At 45.2% G+C, this 21,230-nt stretch overlaps 1 protein-coding gene across 8 annotated transcripts in view; it reads right to left on the bottom strand.

The window, feature by feature from the left end:
- CCDC60 (coiled-coil domain containing 60) overlaps window positions 1-21,230 on the bottom strand; it is a 271,219-nt gene that overhangs the window by 82,087 nt on the left and 167,902 nt on the right. For all 8 annotated transcript variants that reach the window (XM_067700776.1, XM_067700777.1, XM_067700778.1 and 5 more), the window contains one exon: window positions 18,126-18,205. In XM_067700776.1, coding sequence (XP_067556877.1) covers window positions 18,126-18,190 — 65 coding nt within the window. In that variant the 5' untranslated portion in view covers window positions 18,191-18,205. The remainder of the gene's footprint in view (window positions 1-18,125; window positions 18,206-21,230) is intronic.

Raw genomic sequence — 21,230 nt, 5'->3', positions numbered from 1 at the left:
GGAGGATGATGTGTAAATGAAACAAGATTGACTATAAGTTGATAATCATTGATCTGAGCAATGGGTACACAGAAGTTCATTGTATTGTTCTGTTCAAATACAGATACTTGAATATTTTCATACTAAAACGTTTAAAAAATGAAATTGTGGATGTGCATTTATTGACATGGAAGATGTTCATAATCTATTGCTAAATAAAAAATCAGGTTACCAAATGGAATATGCAAAATGGTTCTATTTTTTTTTTTTTTTGGTAAAAAAATACACATGTAGGGGCTTCCCTGGTGGCACAGTGGTTGAGAGTCCGCCTGCCGATGCAGGGGACACGGGTTCGTGCACCAGTTGGGGAGGATCCCACATGCCGCAGAGCGGCTGGGCCCGTGAGCCATGGCCGCTGAGCCTGCGCATCCGGAGCCTGTGCTCCGCAACCGGAGAGGCCACAGCAGTGAGAGGCCCGCGTACTGCAAAAAAAAAAAAAAAAAAAAATACACATGTATATATAAAAATACTGATAAAAGCTGACATACCAAAATATGAATAGGGATGATCCCTGGGTGATGTAATTGAATGTGGTTCTATTACTTATTAATATCTACTTCTCCATATTTTCCAGTTTTTCTAAACCATCTTCTTTGTGTATTTTTAGAAGTTCTTTAAAATATAGGGCTCGGGAAACTGTTTGGCAGCATTGACTACAGCTGAGCCTACACAAGCTCTGAGAGCCAACATTTCCACTTTTAGGTATGTTCCCAACAGAAATGCATACACACGTTCAGCCAACAACATGCATAAGAATGTTCATAGCAGCTCTCTTCCTAATAGCCCTAAAGCGGAAACCACCCAAATGCCCATCGATCCCAGAACGAGTATGTTATGCTACCTTCACACAATGGAAACTGCCCAGAAACTGAAGGATTACAAACCCCAACTCTGCGAGGCAGTGTGAATAAATCTCAGAAACACAAACAAACAAACAAACAGATACGGTAAGAGTGCCAACCGCACAATTTCACTTACGCAACGTTCAAAACAGGAGATACTAAATGGAAGTCCTAGAAGTCCTAGAAGTCCTAGAAGTGTGAGTCCTAGAAGTCCTAGAAGAGTGATTTTCTTTGGGGTGAGATAGTGACTGGAAGGGCCGCAAGGAGGTTTCTGAGGGGCGTGGGGTGGGATAGTGACTGGAAGGGCCGCAAGGAGGTTTCTGAGGGGCCTGGTAATATTCCTTTTCTTGATGGAGTGTGGCTTCCAGGGGTGTGTTCATCTTGTGAAAATTTATTGAGCTGTAGGCTTAATGATTTGTGCACTTTCCTGTATTATGTTATATTTCAATAAAAAGTTCAAAAAAAATTACAGGGCTTAATGCAGGCAGCATTTGCGCTAAGTGGTGGGTTAGTGCTTTATTGTACAGTCTGTGGTGACATCCATTAGAATAATGGCTTGTTGAACAATCCCAATAGGAAGAGATTTCAAATTAACATGAAAATCCAGCACTAACAGCTGCAGTTGCACAGCCTCCACTTACAAACTATCCATCCTCACTCCCCGCTCCTACCTGCTATCAGATTTGCTCCAATGGTCCCTTAAACACGGACCTTTGAGATTCAGAATCTGGGATCGGGTGTGACATGCTGGATCTCGTGCTGAGCTCTGCCTGTAGCCCCATGACTGGGGACAGGGAGAAATCCATGGGATCATAATCATACTGCACAATAGCTACAGTCACTCGGGGAACATGAAGGATGTAACACACGCAGCTACCATTTATCAAGTATTTACCATGCGTCAGGCACTGTTCTAAGTGCTTTATTAACTCATTTAATCCTCACAAGATCCCTGAGAGAGGAAGAAAGTATTTTTGCAGTCTCTACTCTGGGGAATCAGAGAAATTAGGAAGGCTGTTCTCCACTATGTGGCTTGTAAGCCACAGAGCTGGGATTTGAATCCCAGCAGTCTGGCTCAAAGCCTGCATGGACTCACATGACGGCTCTGTGCTTACTGCTCTGAGCTAGGTTTCCTCGTGGCTCAGCCTGGGCCCCTGATCTTTTCAGGATGCATCCCGCCACCTTCCATTCCCCCTGTCCCCTCAGACTGATGCCTAAAAAGAAAGCCAGAGGGATTCTGAAACATGCATTCATTCATTCAACAAAAGTATTTATAAACACCAAGTATATTCCAGACACTGTGCTGGACACTGACATTATATTTGGAGAAAGAGATATGGCCCCAGTTGTTAGGGAGCCTTTAATCTAGTGGTGGAAATGGGCATTATTCAAATAACTAAACAAAATTGCAAAATTATACACATTAAGCAAGAAGTACAACATGGAACGAAGGCCCTAGAGTAGATGTGAGTCCCAGCTCTGCTATTAACACATCCTGTGATCTTGGACAAGGCGATTCCTCTCTCTGGGCTATGGTTTCCTCACCTGGGACATGGGGGCCTTAGACTAGATGATCAATTCCCAAACTGACTGTGGTAGTCAATGCTACCACATCTGTGGGATGTTAATTTAGGATGGCTGCGCATGAGGACAAAACGTTCCATTGTCAGTTCAGCTGTGTTTTCATAACCTCTCTCTTCTTGTTATTCAAGCTTTTATTTCTGGACACATATTCCAGGGGATGATGGGGTAGGCCACCCAGAATCCCCCTTCTAGACAGAGGCCCCCATTTCTCCAGATGCTGGTGTCTGCTGAGGGCTCATAGCTGAGTGCTTTCCCGGGATCTGTCATCAAATAAAAGGAGCTGCTTCAATAAAGGGTATGCCCCTCCTTAGAGGAAACCTGCATTCAGCGACTGGTTCCTCCAAGAACAAAGGTCTGGTCCTCTTGCCTCTAAAGCTGGGATATCTCAGAATGGCCATCCCAGCTCCAGAGCTCCCTGCGGGATCATCTGAAGTTTGCGCTGGGATTGCTTCTCAGCTCAACTTCTCCCTCTGCCCATCCTGCTGCCCTTACTTGCTTACAGGTGTTGCTCCTAAGAGCACTTCCCAATGAACAACCTGCATGAAAATCTCCATCTCAGAGCCTGTCCCAGGGAAACCGACCTACAGCAGTTAGGTGCAAGAGTGATTCTCAGAAGTAGACTCCAAAATGGGATTCTGGATCAGTCTCCCAAGGCAACAGAAACAAAAGCAAAACTAAACAAATGGGACCTAATCAAACCTGTAAGCTTCTGCACAGCAAAGAAAACCATCAACAAAACAAACGGACAACTTGCAGAACGGGAGAAAAGATTTGCAAACGACACCACTGACAAGGGGTTAATATCCAAAATATACAAACAGCTCATACAACTCAGTATCAAAAAAGCAAATAACCCAATCAGAAATGGGCAGAAGACCTAAACAGACATTCCTCCAAAGAATACATCCGGATGGTCAATAGGCACATAAAATATTCAACACCACTAATAATTATAAAAATGCAAATGAAAACCAGAATGAGGTATCGCCTCACACTGGTCAGAATGGCCATCATCAAAAAGTCTACAAATAATAAATGGTGGAGAGGGTGTGGAGAAAAGGAAACCCTCCTCCACTGTTGGTGGCAATGTAAATTGGTGCCGCCACTATAAAAAACAGTGCGGAGGTTCCTTAAAAAACTAAAAATAGATCTACCATATGACCCAGCAATTCCACTACTGGGTATGTATCTGGAAAAAATGAAAACTCTAATTTGAAAAGACACATTCACCCCAATGTTCACAACAACACTAGTTACAACAGCCAAGACACAGAAGCAACCCAAGTGCTCATTAATGGATTGGCTTAAAAAGATGTGGTACATATATACAATGGAATATTACTCAGCCATAAAAAAGAATGGAATATTACCATTTGCAGCAACATGGATGGGCCTAGAGAATATTATGCTTAGTGAAATAAGTCAGACAGAGAAAGAAAATACTATACGATAGCACATATGTGGAATCTAACAAATACTACAAATGAATCTATATACAAAACAGAAACAGACTCATAGACACAGAAAACAAACTTAGGGTTACCAAAGGGGAATGGGAGGGGAGGGAGGGACAAATGAGGCACATGGGATTAACAGATACACACTACTATACATAAAGTAGATAAACAACAAGGATTTACTGTATAGCACAGGGAATTTTACCCAATACCTTGTAATAGCCTATAATGGAATATAATCTGCAAAAAAAAGGTGGAATTTTGGAGCTGGATTCACCACCATCCATCTGGCAATGAGGAGCTGATCCAGTGGCGTGCTGAGCCCAGCCACACCAGCTTGTGGGCGTGGACTGTGGACATCTCTTCCCAACCACACGTTCAGTGCCATCACATTAGTAGCTTGCGGCTGGCTATGGTGGGAGTATTTACACCACAAAAATGAGTAAATACGACATATCAAGATTTTTTCCCCCACTGAAGAGTGGGGTGCTAAACACGGGCCAGCAAGCCACCCATCCCGTCTCCGGCAGTAGGTGCAGTAGTGAGTGGCCCTGGTAGGTTGCGGAAAGTGCAGCTGTCAGTACTCTCAGCGGGGAAGACGGGACCAGACACCCGCGGGAGGCGCTGCACGGGCTGGTGCAACATCTCAAGCTGTTGAGAGGTCTGGAGGAGGTGACGGTAACGAAGACTGTGGAGCTAGATGGCTGTTGTGCGGGGTCTACTGGTGCACCGGAGAACGTAATAAAAGAGTGAGCGTGGGTAATCACCGATGCGAGGTGAAGCGTGAGAGCTAGAGAGCCTCTTGCACATGTAACATTCCCTGTGACACAGTTATGATCCCAGTTATAACCCATCATAAGATGGAAGTGGTACACCTGGAATCAGGCACGAGCAGGGTCAGAGGGCACAATTAAGGTGCATGAGCGGTGGTGCGGACTCCTGTGTCACCCACCGGCGACGCTGCACCAGCCTGGGCCTCCACTGCCTGACAGCACCCCCCAATAGACCACGGCACACAAGTCTCCATCTGAGACTGCTTCCCTAGTGACCCATCCTGCGACACATATTAAACATCAGTGGATTTTATATCCAGACTTTTATCTAGTTGTTTTCCCTCATTCACGGTGTCTAATCTGCCACGTAGCCAGAAATGGAAGTCCATGGTTTAAAAATTAGCCAATGCTGAGCTATGTGCGTTTAAGTAGACTCCTTTACTACAGAACTTTACAGAACTTTGAAATTCTACTGTGAATTGGGAATCTCTGAGGTGGGGATATAGCTCACAGCATTTTCCAAACATATGGGACCACAGAACACTTTTCTTCATAGTGCATCTTGTAGGATGGGTGCTCAGCTCAACATACAAGGGGAAACTTTGGAGAAGGTGACCTGTTCTCTTCAAGAGCTAAAATCCAGGGTGTCTCCTAAAACCATTAGCTCCCTCTGCTCATGGTTTGGGGGGACTGAGGTCAGCATTACTGCAGTGATACTGAAAATGATGGAAGAGTAACAGTTGTCACTCACTGTCAGTATTTTATCTCCTGGCATTTCCTCTCTGAATGTAGCTGATATAGACTCTCCCTCTGGTAAAAAAAAAAAAAAAGGGATGCAAATGAAACAAACTCTGACCTGCATAATATCGCCTCCGTTCCCTCCCAGCTCTGGGGAAGCCAAATATAGTGTGAGGTCTTTGTTTTAGATAACAGACCATCTCTTTTTCTTCCTCTGTCTCTTAAACACACACACACACACACACACACACACACACACACGCTTGTGTGCACGTGCACACGTTTAATCAATAAGGTAAATTCACCTTAGGACCTATTTACCTAAAAGTTTTGTAGGGTAGTGCAGAACTGAGTTAAATCATTTTTTTTTTGCCCACAGGAGAGAAGCATATATTGTCTGTACTATGCAGGCTTCCCCTGAAATGGTAAGGAGCATGTTTTTGCATGGTCCAAGACCACTGATGTCTAGGGAACGGAAGATGCCAGCCTGAGGTCTTCTAGCTTGTCACACTCGGGTGGGACTCTGAGTTCCTTGGTCTTGCCTCTGTTTTCAGGTCACTGGAGGAGCAAAGGGAAGGAAGTGAAGCAGAACAGGAGATTTTACGCACATTGTCTCATTTCGTCCTCACCAAAAAAATCCTTGAAAGAAGGCATTGATTCCGTTCTACAGATGAGAAGTAGGTTTAGAGAAGTAAAATGACCAGGCTGAGGTCACTCAGCTGATGAGTGACAGGACGGGGTTTCTTTGCTTCCAAAGCTCATGCCCTTCATTGCTGCCCTTGAATATCTGCAGACAGTCTCAGGACAACCAGCTTAAAGACAACAACAACTACCTCTTTATTCATTTTTTTAACAACTACCTTTTATCGATCTACTCCTACATTCTTCACCCATATCTGCCCCCGCAAATCCCAACAACTATGTGAAGCAGACTTCTTATCCCTGCAACGCATCCCATAGATAAAGAAACCAAGCTCTACAGAAGTGAACTGATTCGTTCATGCCCACCCAGGTAATAACTGGTCAAGTCAATATTTGAACCCACAGCTGACTCCAAAGCCAGTGCACTTTCAACTATACTGTGTGAACCCTCCAAGCCTGGCTATAAGCCTGAGAACACTGCCTGTCACCTGGGAAAGGATTTCAGAAAACAGAGTTTTGTGCAAACCTTCAGGTAACAAAAGGTTCAAGGGTTCAAGATATTTTGATGCTTAAATTTGAAAACATGGTCTTCTAGTTGAGTTCCTTCTTAATGTGGGATCCTCTGAGGCAGTCATAGCCATAACGAGAGAAATTAAGCAAAGATCTCCACCCTCGGTAGAGAGTGGTACGAGAAAAGCAGAGAAGAAGACTTGCCCTAGAACTATAGTTAACTAGAGGTGTCAAAGACACACGAAGATACCAGTCACAAAGAAAAAGTAGGTACAGCCTCTGGGTCACGTTCAAGATGATAAAAATGCAATTAACTCGAGCCAGGTTCCTCCAGCCCACAGCAGTGACCTACCCTTTGGGTGTGCGGCTCTGTTGATCATTTCTGGGCTAAGGACACGGGGCCAAGCCCTTTCCTTCATGGAACATGCTGGGAACTCATTAATGTCCACCCGCTGGCTGCAGGGCATGGGGATGATGTAATGTGGGGGAACTAAGGTCTTCTTTGAATGATTCATAAGGTACCATTCAGAAGGCTTAACTGTGCCTGCATTCCAAAGTATTGACCAGCATATAAATCCATGATGTTAAACAATTCTGCGGCTTTGAGGCAAGTCTCAAGTCCGGGGAGGGGGCAGTGGGAAGAATCAGGCTTAAAGTTTGAAATGAAAAAGTTCTGGGCTATAGGCTACGGATGTGGAGGTCCTGGGTGTAGAGTGATGAGACGCAGAAGCCATTGAGAACCGTCAGTAAATGTCAGAGGTCAACAACAATTTTTCAACTGTTTAAATTCGCTGATTGAGATCAGCCTCATTTATGAAGGGATCTGAGTGAGGTTTGTTCTCCTGCTGGTCTCTTACACTCCCTCCCTCATTTTGGATTAACAAGGTGCCATATTATAGATACCAAAGTCTCCTTTTGAGTCTTGTAATTTATAGATGGCAAATAAATTACATCCTGTTTAACAACTCTAATCAATGGTAGCTGCCTGGAGTGATGGATTGAGAGGACTTTTGAGACCAAGTCTGGGCTCAAATGTAAAGAGTGCTGTGATCCATCAGTAATGTCTGCCTTGGGCACAGGAGAAAGGAATGGGGGTACATGTGCCACCCATCTAGATTTAACTTTTAATTAAATTATCCGTTTCATCTCTTTTTGTTTCAAGAAGAGAAGTTCACTCCACCTACCAGCTTAGACACAAACCATAAGCCAAAGGGAATGTCCCTTATTAAACGCCATTAACTCACAAAGCAGCCCAGCAACAGAGTGGGATGATAAAAGTGTCCCATTTCCTCTGGATTCCTCTGTCTTTACAGATTAAGAAGTCATTTTAGTCATCGGGGTCCTTGATTGCCAAGCTATTCCACTCAAGAGGGGTTTATTGTAAGGGTACCTATAGGGGTGATAAAGGGTTTGAAAACTCTTGTGGGAATCCAAGATGAGGAACTCAAAGAAGAATTGGAGATTTTCTCCGAAAAGAGCTTCAGGGACCTCAGTAGCAGGATCTGAAAGTCTTCAGGTTGAGTCTTGACATGACGTCGGGCTCTCTTCTCTTAGGCTGCTGTCTTCTCCTCTAACTTCCCACTCAGCTCCTTTATCTTCCCTCTCTTTGCCCCTCACGCCCTGCTTCCCTACAGCTCTCCACGCCTCTCTGGTCCCCCTTCCTCAGAGTCTTGTAGCTTCTCCCCTCACTGCTGCCTGCTTGACTCTTGACGTGGCTTCCGCTCTACATTCCCAAGAGGCAGACTCTGATTTGTACAAATTGACTTTTGGGAAGCTAGCTCATGTCTCAAAGGCTAGCTCAGAATTGGCTATCTGACTGTGGTCGACTGAAAAAAATGACCCCAAATCGCCACCCTTTTGCACGGAGACTTTGCAGATCTTCCCATCAAGAAGTGGAGTCTATCCCCCCACCTTTTTTTAAAAAAATAAATTTATTTATTTATTTATTTTGGGCTGCTTGGGGTCTTTGTTGCAGCACACAGTTTTTCCCTTTGTGGCAAGCAGGGGCTACTCTTCATTGCAGTGTGCAGGCTTCTCATTGCAGTGGCTTCTCTTGTTGTGGAGCACGGGCTCTAGTCACACGGGCTTCAGTAGTTGTGGCTCACGGGCTCTAGAGCGCAGGCTCAGTAGTTGTGGCCCATGGGCTTAGTTGCTCCGCCCATGGGATCTTCCTGGACCAGGGCTCAAACCCATGCCCCCTGCACTGGCAGGCGGATTCTTAACCACTGTGCCACCAGGGAAGCCCCTCCCCCACCTGTAATCTGGGCTGGATGCGTGACTTGCTGTGGTCACAAGAATACGGTGGAAGTGATGTTTTGCCAGTTCTTAGCATAAATCTTCAGAGGCTTCACACACTCCCATTCTCTCTCAGAATCCTGCTATGGTGAGAACAGGCCTAACTGACCTGCTTGAGAATGAGACACCATGTTGTTAGGGCCAAGGCCATCCTAGACCTCCCTATGGCTGGTTATCTTCCAAACCATAGGAGACAGCCCAGCCAAGATCAGCAAAGTCACCGCCCTAACCCTCAGCTGAGGACAGACACTCAAGGGAGACCAGCTGAGATCAGAGAACTTCCCAACTGAATTATAGACTCATAAACACTAATATATGTGACTGTTTTAAGTCACTGACTTTTTGAGGTGACTTGTTATGTGGTGATAGCTAACTGATACAATGACTGCAAGTAAATCTCTGAACTTCGCTGAGTCTCAGTTTTCTCATCTGAGAAATGGAACAAAAGGAACTTTCCTGCCTGTCTCAGGGAAGATTTTTAAGATACGATACAAATATAAACTTTAGCAAATATTTATTGAGTGGCTTCTCTATGCTAAGAACTGAGCTAGACCCTGGGGATTCCCAGGACAGACTGACCCTGTTGCAGGACAACATTAACACCTTCTCCTCCCAGCCACAGGCCATTCCCCAATAAGGCAGAGTGGACACTCCAGCTTGAAGGCAGTGGAAGAGGGAGACCAGCCTGATGGAGACAGCAACGGCCCAGCCATCTCATCAACTGGTTTATCCCGCAGATTTATATGTAAGCCATCTCCCTCACTCACTTTCTCTAAGTTAATGTACAGGGCTTCCCCTTTATTTTTAACTTCTAAGTTCCAGGGATGGACAACAGAATTAATTCATTCCATCACTAAATACTTGGGGACCATGACAGTGGACATGATATTTTCTAGGTTAGGAGACATCTTACATCCCAGTGAGGAAATAGGGCGGAACAGATAAAAACATGTTGATCCCGCCTTCTCCCTTGTCTCCCACATCTGATCTCATCCTGTGCCTCCAAACAGATGCCGAATCCACCCACTTCTCTCCAATTCACTGCTATTCGCCTGATCCAAGCCATCGACATCTCTTACCACAGCCTTTCTACTGGTCCCTATGTAGCCGATGGAATGTTCTTTTAAAGATCAGAGCATATCCTTCTCTTGTTCAGAACCCTCCAACGGGTTCTCACTGCACTTAGACTAAAACCCAAACTTTTCGCCACGGCCTGTGAGGCCTGAGGCCCTGTGGGCTCCAGCCTGTGCCCATCTCCCTTACTCTGGTCCAGCCACGCTGGCCTTCTTTCTGCTTCTCCAGCGTTTCTGGTTTGTCCCAGCTTTGGCACTCCTCCATCTGTTGTCCTCTGAAATACTCTGTTCAGGCATCACTGTTCAGGCGTCCGCCCATGGCCCCCTTTACAAAACCGCTCCCTCTGACCACTCTGTTTTGTTTTTGTTTTTGCGGTACCCGGGCCTCTCACTGTTGTGGCCTCTCCCGTTGCGGAGCACAGGCTCAGGACGCGCAGGCTCAGCGGCCATGGCTCATGGGCGCAGCCGCTCCGCGACATGTGGGATCTTCCCGGACCGGGGCACGAACCTGTGTCCCCTGCATCGGAAGGCGGACTCTCAACCACTGCGCCACCAGGGAAGCCCCAATGTACATATCTTAATTAAAAAATACTTTACTGCTAAAGAAGGCTAACCATCCTCTGAGCCTTCAGTGGGTCCTAATCTTTTGCAAGAGTCACATCAAAGATCACTGATCACAGATCACCATCCACATATAGGAAAAATGGGGGGCTTCCCTGGTGGCGCAGTGGCTGAGAGTCCGCCTGCCGATGCAGGGGACACAGGTTCGTGCCCCGGTCCAGGAAGATCCCACATTCCACGGAGCGGCTGGGCCCGTGAGCCATGGCCTCTGAGCCTGCGCGTCCAGAGCCTGTGCTCCGCGGTGGGAGGGGCCGCAACGGTGAGAGGCCCATGTACCGCAAAAAAAAAAAAAAAAAAAAAGGTGGAGGGAAAGTCTGAAATATTGCAAGAATTACCAAAATGTGATGCAGAGACACAAAGCGAGCAAACGCTGTTGGGAAAATGGTGCTGACAGACTTGCCACACACTTTCAATTTGTAAAAGACGCAGTATCTGTGAAGCGCAGTAAAACGAGCTATGCCTGTACATCGCCTTGCTTTATATTCTTCATAGGATATAGCCAACGTCCCCTGCCCCAATCCTGTTTACTTACTTGCGAACTTGTTTGTCTTTGCCCCATTTTAATGCACATCACTGTCTCTTATTCACTGAGGACAGGAATTTTGTCTACTTCATGCACTGCCGTGTCTCCAGTATATACAATGATGCCCGGTGTATACCTGGTGATTCCTCGTAGTCAATAAATATTTGTTGAAGAAAGTGAATGAGCACAGAAAAACTAAGGAGGGACCAAGAAGAAGTGTCTAACTTCATACAAAAGAAAAAGCTTCTTCCTTTGCCAAAATTCCACCTGTGTCATTTCTCACTGCCCTGCTTCAGCAGTCTACCAAATGCAGCTGGAAAGCAAAGTCTCAGACCTTGGAAACAGGTGCATAGTCTGTACCCTGCTGGGATCTGCTGGGAGAGGGGGCTAATTTATCACTGCTTATTTGCAGTTGCCAGTACATAACTAAACTTTGCCACGGGTATATCATAGCTTCAGGTTCAACATTTCAGTTGTTTTCATTGCAGAGATGTCTATTTTCCTTAAAAAAAAACAAAAAACAAACAAAAAACCCACGTGCAATAAAAAGTACCGGCAGCTTTGGAGGAAAACATGTCATTGATTTCAAGAGTCAACCAAGAACTGGGCACACACAGAAGCCCCAGTTGTCAACTTCTGCTCGCAGAAATTTGGGAAATGAGTGCACAGTGTGCTGCTTAGTGCCACCGAACATCTGGTGGAAGAGGCGAGGAGGACAGCTGTTAGATTTTTTTTTTTTTTGCGGTACGCGGGCCTCTCACTGTTGCGGCCTCTCCCGTTGCGGAGCACAGGCTCCGCACGCACAGGCTCAGCAGCCATGGCTCACGGGCCCAGCCGCTCCGCGGCATGTGGGATCCTCCCAGACCGGGGCACGAACCTGTGTCCCCTGCATCGGCAGGTGGACTCTCAACCACTGCGCCACCAGGGAAGCCCATGATTTTTATTCTTTTTAGCATCATGTTAAATTGGCCATGAAACCAGGGATGGTACAATTCAATTATAAGGGGGCTGAAGTATTAAATAAAAATCAAGAGATAGTCAAGGTGTTTGGCTCATTCTAACACCTCCTTTTGGTGTTTTGGGCTAGATTCCAACAGGAGGTAAAGCAGATTTTAAAAATAGTTAGTGGAAAAGACAATATCTTCTTTGTTAACAATTCACCTCATTTAATACTGGGTGATGGGCCAAGGGGTGTGCATCTCTTGGAGGGGTGAGTTCCCCTGGAAAACAGGTGTTCCTTCTGAAGGGGAATCTCTGGTTCCTTAAATGTCAGTGGGATCCAGGAGTGTGGCCAAATAGAAAGTTTTACTGTCGTTTCTTGCTTTCTTTCCTGTGGCTTTTCTGTCTGGCCCTTTCCACGTTGTCCTTCACATCCAGCACTTGGACAAGCTGAGCCTGTCTGATGAGGATGTTAAACTCTAGCCATAGTAAATGTGTCTGGCACAAAGGATAGACTCAGCTTGCCAACTCGAGGATGGCAGAAAAGCCACTGTCTTTATCACCTTTTCATCACCCCTCTACTGAACCCCTCTAGATTAGTGGAAATTTCTACCTTGGTCATTTTGGGGCATGTCCCCAGAGTGCTGGTGAATGTTTAACAACCACCTCTCTGGAGGGACAAGTAAGCCCTGATTTGTACCTTTTGCTGATTTCTGCACCTAAGTATTCCCACTGTAGCTGATTTTGACCTACCAATATGATGTCAGTGAATGTGGAGCTGGAAGGAGATTTGCAGTAGCCCCCATCATACAGTATTTCCACCACACAGATACTATAACCAGAAATAACCTCAACTGCATAGCTAGCAGTAAAATGTATGAAATCATTAAGAAATGATGAGTTGCCAACATCACTAATCATTAGAGAAATGCAAATCAAAACTACAATGAGATATCAACTCACACCAGTCAGAATGGCCATCATCAAAAAATCTACAAACAATAAATGCTGGAGAGGGTATAGAGAAAAGGGAACACTCCTGCACTGCTGGTGGGAATGTAAATTGATACAGCCACTGTGGAGAACAGTATGGAGGTTCCTTAAAAAACTACAAATAGAACTACCATATGACCCAGCAATCCCACTACTGGGCATATATCCTGAGAAAACCATAATTCAAAAACAGTCATATACCAAAATGTTCATTGCAGCTCTATTTACAATAGCCCGGAGATGGAAACAACCTAAGTGTCCATCATCAGATGAATGGATAAATAAGATGTGGCACATATATACAGTGGAATATTACTCAGCCATAAAAAGAAACGAAATTGAGCTATTTGTAATGAGCTGGATAGACCTAGAGTCTGTCATACAGAGTGAAGTAAGTCAGAAAGAGAAAGACAAATACCGTACGCTAACACATATATATGGAATTTAAGGGAAAAAAATGTCATGAAGAACCTAGGGGTAAGACGGGAATAAAGACACAGACCTACTGGAGAACGGACTTGAGGATATGGGGAGGGGGAAGGGTAAGCTGTGACAAAGTGAGAGAGTGGCATGGACATATATACCAAATGTAAAATAGATAGCTAGTGGGAAGCAGCCGCATAGCACAGGGAGATCAGCTCGGTGCTTTGTGACCACCTAGAGGGGTGGGATAGGGAGGGTGGGAGGGAGGGAGACGCAAGAGGGAAGAGATATGGGAACATATGTGTATGTATAACTGATTCACTTTGTTATGAAGCAGAAACTAACACACCATTGTAAAGCAATTATACTCCAATAAAGATGTAAAAAAAAAAAAAAAAGAAGAAGGTTGGACTAAATGACCCCTAATTCCATTCCAACACAAAGGCTCTACAATTCTAAGACTTGTCGAAAGGAACCCAGCTATTTAGAGGCAAAGCCTGGACCAGAACCCATGTCTGTCCACTGCCAATCCAGAACTTACTGGAGAATGAATCCCAGTTTCTCTTTGCTGATGAGTCCACCATCAATTTGGATTTTTCAGCTCAAATCTTAAACATCTGTTAAGTATATAAACATCTTCATGATTTTCATGGGGAGAGGAGAGTACAGGTGGAGGGCTGAAGAAGGATAAAGTAAGAAGACACTTGGAACTCCCTTTATGCAACTGATATTTTCATTAGAAGCTAGAGAGTGTTGGGGAACCCAAACACTTCCACCCACCACCTTGCCAGGCCCTAAACTCCATGAGAACAGAAGCTCCTTTGTCCGGGACCTCACCCTACATATCTCTTCATCTGACTGTTGATTCATATCCTTCAATATCCTTTGTAATAAACTGGTAATTTAGTGATTATACAGGTTTCCTGAGTTCTGTGAGCCACTCTAGCAAATTAAACCCACAGAAGGGGTTGTGGGAACCTCTGATTTATAGCCAGTGGGTCAGAAGCATGAGTAACAACCTAGGCCTGAAATTGTCATCTGAAGTGGAGGGGAGTCTTGTGGGACTGTGCCCTTAACCTTTGGAATCTGATACCACCTCTGGGGTAGACAGCATCAGAATTGAGTTGAATGATAGGACATTCAGCTGGTGTCAGAGAATAGATTGATGTGGGAGAAAACAACACACACACTGGAACTGGTGACCAGCATCCCTAACCATCCCACCAATAATGATAACCAAAAATGACTCCAGACATTGCCAAATGTCTCCTCATGGGAAGGGGGGAAGGGAAGAGAATCACCCGCAATTGAGAACCACATGTCTATAGGGATGTAGCAGGTTACTAAGGAAGTAAAGGAAGAGACTAACCAGGGACCAGGGAATCTATTCAGACCTAACAATCAGTGCTGCAGATTGAACAGAGCTGCGAGCTAGCGGCAGGAGCAGGAGGGTGGCTGGAGGGCTGTGAGCCTCCTGACAGAAATGCCATGAAATGCCAAAGCCAGTGCTATAGGAACAAAGAAGGCTTAAACTGTGGCAAAGTAAGACTCAAGGGGAAAGTGAGAAGTATTTAAGTAATACCCTGAATTTGTTAATGTTTCTCAGAGTACTTTTATCCATCTTACTGGGTCCTTACAAGGTCCATGCAAGGAGGAAAAGGGCGACTATTGCTCTCCTTGTAAGAAGAAGAAAAAAAAAAGAAATGGTGAGTTGCGAGTATTTATCACCTTTGTTTTAATATAATGTATTTAACTGTAAGTTTATATAAGTTAATTTTTAACAATAGCTGCGTTTAATAATTGGCTGTCAAATTTCCTGGAAATTTAGCGAATCAGTTCTGGTTACAAGCTGGCTCACCACTGCTTGTTGCCCTCCCTGGACTGGGTTGAGTCTTGGTATCTGGAACCTACATAGATCAAGGCATGTATTGGTACTTGCAGTTATCAGCTCTCAGTCTACAGTATAAATTATCATGGAAACGCTCATTTCCTAGGCTCTAGAGATTCTGCTATGTATTGAAGCCTGATTAGAATCATCGACCTCCAGGCTGGCAACACTCAGCTGGTAAGAACTGACATGGTCATAATGGCTGTGTACGGCCAGTGTCTGTTCTGACTGGTGCCCATGACATACAGATGGAACCTCACCTCTGATGCAACTTCGCTGCTGTACCATTTCTTCTGAAGCCTGGAACATTCCCTCTGAAACCTGGAATGTCCTTCAGGCATGACTGAGCAGCAGAGTACAAACCCCCGCTGGGAGGCGCACCCTCAGCTGTGCAACCCTCTTTCTTTGCTGCCTGCCCAGATGTTGCCCCACTCAGGTAACTCTGGCCTCCTGACACTACCTCTCACCAGTCCCTGGGGCTCCCAAGTTCCCAAGGCATCAGCCTCAAAACCCCTCTAACCTGGGTTCAAACACTGTAGAGGCCAATGTGTCCACAACTAACAGAGGGGTCCCTGTGGGGATCATCTGTTGATTTTCAGGGACAAGTTCACATGCCATCTCTGAGCTCTGCTCTGAGCCCCATCATCCCCCCTTGGGCTGGGGACATTCTCTGCAGGATTATTCCAATGTTGACTATTATGTTAGTCCGATGCGGCTGTCATGACAGAATTGGTGGTCTAAACAACAGACATTTACTTTCTCCTAGTTCTGGAGGCAAGAAGCCCAAGATCAAGGTGTCTCTCCTTGGCTTGCAGATGGCATCTTCTAGCTGTGTCCTTACCTGGCCCTTTCTCTGTGTGTGCACATTCCTGGCATCCTTTCCTCTTCTTATGAGAACACCAGTCCTATTGGATTAGGTCCCACCTTTCGGACCTCACTTAACCTTAATTACCTCTTCAGTGGCCCTCTCTGCAAATACAATCACGTTGAGGGTTGGGGCTTTGACATACGGATTTTGGGGGGACACAATTCAATCCGTAACAGCTACTGAGCACTTGAAATGTGGTTGGTCTAAACTGCAACAGCTACTGAGCACTTGAAATGTGGTTGGTCTAAACTGTAACAGCTCCTGAGCACTTGAAGTGTGGTTGGTCTAAACTGTAACAGCTCCTGAGCACTTGAAGTGTGGTTGGTCTAAACTGTAACAGCTCCTGAGCACTTGAAATGTGGTTGGTCTAAACTGTAACAGCTACTGAGCACTTGAAGTGTGGTTGGTCTAAACTGTAACAGCTCCTGAGCACTTGAAGTGTGGTTGGTCTAAACTGTAACAGCTCCTGAGCACTTGAAGTGTGGTTGGTCTAAACTGTAACAGCTCCTGAGCACTTGAAGTGTGGTTGGTCTAAACTGTAACAGCTCCTGAGCACTTGAAGTGTGGTTGGTCTAAACTGATATACGTTCTAAGTGCGACATACGCTGTGGATTTTCACCATTCACCATTTTTCATCACATGTTCAAAACAGACTATCAAGTGTCTCAATACCTTTTTATACTGATTCCATGTCAAAGGACAATACTTCAGATCTATTTGGCTAAATAAAATATATTATTAGAATTACTTTCACTTGTTTGTTTTTTTCCCACTTTTTTTTTTTAGTGTGGCTACTGAAAGAATTTAAATTACATGAACAGCTCACATTATGTTTCTGCTGGACACTAGGTGTCCAGAGCCCCTCTCAGAGCCGGTGCAGCCACCCTTCCTGTGGTCGGTGGGGAAATATTCTTCTCTGGGGTCCTATCCTGATGCCCCTCTTAGCCTCCTTCATCCCTTTCCTTCTCCCCCGTTTCAAAAGCCCACACCTTCCTGCCTCTTCTTGGGCTGTCATCCGTTCCGTCAAAGCTGTGTGGGGAGGAGATGCAGGTGTGCAGTGAAGGAAGAGCTTCCAGACCATGGAGGTGAGGAAGGAAGCATCTTGCTGTGATTCTTACCAGGGTCTGGCTCGTGAGATAAGCAGACCCTCCGTGCTGCCTGTATCACCCCTGCTTAGCGTGTCTCTTACGTGTTCTGTGTTAAAAGAATCTCCATCTCTTACTCCACGTTCAGTTGCTCGGCCAAAAGCCCCATTTATAACCCCACCTTGAGGAGAAAGAAATCCCACCTCACGCCAAGAGATGAAAAAATTATGGTCCTAGACCTCAGTTTGCTCACGCTATCACGCTATGGAGGAAGGAATTGATGGGGTGGAAAAAGATATGAATGGCATTGTCTTCAAGGCTATGGCACTTTTGTGCATTATTTCACCCAGTCCTTCTAACAACCTCATACTATATTCACTTTACAGTTAAGGAAACAGAGACTCAGGGAGGTTAAGTAACTCTTCCAGTGTCGCCAGCTGGCAGGTCGCAGGACCAGTATTTGCGACCAAGTCGATCTGACTCTCGGCTACCACACTGTGGACGTGCAGTAAAAAGAGAAGAGTCTTCTGGAGCATAAGGGAACTCTCTTGAGTTGGATTCAGTCCAAGAAAGGAAAGCAGAGGGAATTCCAGGCATGGGACTGCCCTGAGCAAGAATGGGTAGGTCGGTCTGGAGCAGGTACTCCCTGAAGGGTCCAACCAAGAAAGGGGCCCCATCCCCAGCCCTTACAGGGCTACCCTCCTGCAAATCTCCTGCTTAATGTTCAGCGTTGAGGGGCACTGAGACTCGGCAGGCACTCACAGGCATCACCCCATAGCCTGCTTGTCCCTGTCGGGCTGTCTGTGGGTCATTCGGTGCAGGGCTCACTCACCGGCTTCGTGTAAGGTCTTTCTTGAGGTTTATTACATCCTTCTGCGTATACTTGATGCTCCTCATTGGTTTGTCTGGGACCTGAGGGAAGTCAAGAAGTGAAAGAAGTGTTAGTACAACTGTTCCAAGCGGAGCCAGGCCGCAGGGGGCTCATGCATTCACGTGAGATGTCTGATCAGCTGGGAGGGGTCCTTAGGCAGCACAGCGTCCTTTTTTCCACCAAGAGAGAGGCCTTGTGGCACACGGGCAACAGCAAGGGCTTTGGAGACGGACGAACCTGAACTCTGATCCTCATTCTGTCTGGTGACCGCCTGCGTGACCTTGGACAAATTACTCAACATCTCTGGGCCCTAATTTCTTCAGCAGAAGAACAGGGGAATAATTCCTACTTTGTTGTGATGATTAAATTAATCGCTAAATTCCTGACTCATGGCAAGCATCTGAAAAATGGAAGCTTCTATCATGAGCATTAGACTCAAAGCAAAGCAAAAAATTAAATGTTGATAATCACTGTTGTAAAGTGGCACAGGTAGCTGATTTAGAGAGCTTGAGTTCCGTCAATATAAAGATGCAAATGTACTTTTCCCCCGCCCTCACTGCTCCCCTAGCAGGATTTTAGGAGTGAATTATCCAGGTAATTGTTCATGGGTTCTTCTTTCCCTCTTCTCTATTCATTTGCCTTTCTTAGCCATCAGGGAAACCTCACAAGACTTAAATTTATTACTCAGAGGTGGCTATCAGGTCAATATAAAGAAGAGAGTTAAATTAACTATACTGGAATATAAAAGTCACTTTTCTCAGCTACCAATTTGGTGAACAATAGCAAGACTATTATCTGGATTATCGTATCGTGAAATTAATTCCTGCAATATTGTTTTTTTTTTTAAATGAAAGGAAATGACAAGAAATTATGGGAAAATGGATGCTCTCAAATGAAACTGTGGGAGAACACATTGTAATGACTTTTCTGAAGGGCACTTCCTCAATGCATACTAACTGTTGCAAAAGCAGGCTTGCCCTTGGTCTAATGATGCTTCTTCTGTCAAGCATCCTATGGGAACGTCGCCGCATGGGCACAGAGGTTCATATCAACAAAACTGCTAAGATGCTGCTTGTGAGAGCAAACTCTTGGAAATCACAACTTCACAAGAGAAGACAGGTTCAATAATCAGGGTGCCTCTAAACGACAGAATACTATGCAGCAATTAAATGCAACGACAATACAATGATCTAAGCCTAGAGGTGCTGGAGGAGTTCTCTGAGGGAGAAGACATGTTACAAAGTAATAGGTATTGCATGATTCTTTGGTTTTGAAAAATGATCTGTTTGAATATATACATATCAAAAGATATGATAAGCTCCCCCCCCCCACCATGCAGTGATTCTCTATGGGGGTGGGATTATAGCAGATTTTATTACTTTTTCTTAGCTTACGTGACTTTCCCATTGCTCTGCAGTAAATATGAATCAGTTATGTAATAAACAAAAAGAAAAGATTTTTTAAAAATAAGTGGCAAGTGAAATTCGACCATGGCCGATCAGTGGCACTGTACTGAGCGTGTGTTCTCAAGGCACAGTGAGGACAGTTCAGCTACTCACTAACAGGAATCATAGTAATGCGGACGTGTGGGAGGAGGTGTGGTGTTTTCTCAGCAGCCATCGTCACCCACTTTCTCTGAAAATGAAATGGGGCTGTGGTGCCTTTTGAGTGGACTGTGGAAGGCAGGGGATGTAGCTGGATCAAAGCTGAGTGATGTCTGGATGGATCTGGAGATTGTCATGCTGAGTGTGGTAAGTCAGACAGAGAAAGACAATTATCATAGCTATCGCTTATATGTGGAATCTAAGAAAAATGGTACGAATGAACTTATTTACAAAACAGAAATAGAGCCACGGACGTAGAACACAAACTTATGGTTACCAGGGGGAAGGTGGGGGTGGGAGAAGGGATAAACTGGGAGTTTGGGACTGACATATACACACTACTATATATAAAATAGATAAACAATACGAGCCTACTGTGTAGCACAGGGAACTCTACTCAGTACTCTGTAATGGCTTGTATTGGAAGAAAATCTAAAAAAGAGTGGATATACGTGTATGCAAAACTGATTCACTTTGCTATAAGGCAGAAGCTAACACAACATGGTAAATCAACTCTACTCCCATAAAATTCTTTTTAAAAATTGAATGATGTCTGTAGTGGGGTGGTGAGGATAGAGAGTGGGGTCTGGGGTGCAGGGAAGGGACTGTTACTAGCCTGCCTGATTCTCAGCCACTTTTCTCCTGGGTCGCTCAGTACGTATCCTGTACCAAGCAGCTCGGGTTAGAGGTGGAGAATCTACGGCAAGACCCCAGGGTATCCCGTCTTGTTCACTAAATAAAGCATACGGAAGACCAGAAAAGCACCTGGGATAGCCTTGAATAAGCTCAGCTAGACATGAAACAATAAAATCATTTATAAACTTTATCTCTTTAGCTATCACTAGGAATGACTTGTAGGTAATATTATCAAGCTTATCCCAATACACCAGGGTGTTTCAACGCCCTGGCTGAAAATTGATGGCAAATCTATCAGTTTTCATCTTGAGGGATGGTGAAGTGGGTGGAGAGACAGTCCTCCAAGGAGGCATATAAGGATCTCTGGGAGTACTTTTTAAAACTTCTGCATAATGGACACTGGCTTTTCTCACGCTCCCAGTATCCCTTCTCCCTCCCTCTTGATACTGGTTGGTTCCCTGGTTAGACTTCCTGCCCCTCAGAAAATACTTATGCTATCAGCAACAGGGTGGTCCTAAATGGCTGAAGCCAAACAGCAGAGCCCACCTCTCATCACAGTGACTGGCTGAGGGATGGTCATGTGACACAATTTGGGCTAATGAGATACAAGCAGACTTTTGCCAGGGGCTTCTAAAAAGCACGATTCCTAGATCTAAGGAACCATAGGCAAAGAAGTTCTCTTCCCTCATAGACTATGAACAGAGAAGCAGACACCTGTGAGGGTTGCTGGCAGCCATTTTGTGCCTAAGAGGGAGCCACCCTCCAGCTGAAGAAGATAAGGGGGAAGGCGGAGAGGACAGTCAGAGAAAAACTCATCCCGTGGTAC

This window comes from Pseudorca crassidens, chromosome 12 (assembly GCF_039906515.1).
Source record: "Pseudorca crassidens isolate mPseCra1 chromosome 12, mPseCra1.hap1, whole genome shotgun sequence".
Taxonomy (NCBI): Eukaryota; Metazoa; Chordata; class Mammalia; order Artiodactyla; family Delphinidae; genus Pseudorca; species Pseudorca crassidens.
This window is presented reverse-complemented; position numbering and strand designations above follow the sequence as displayed.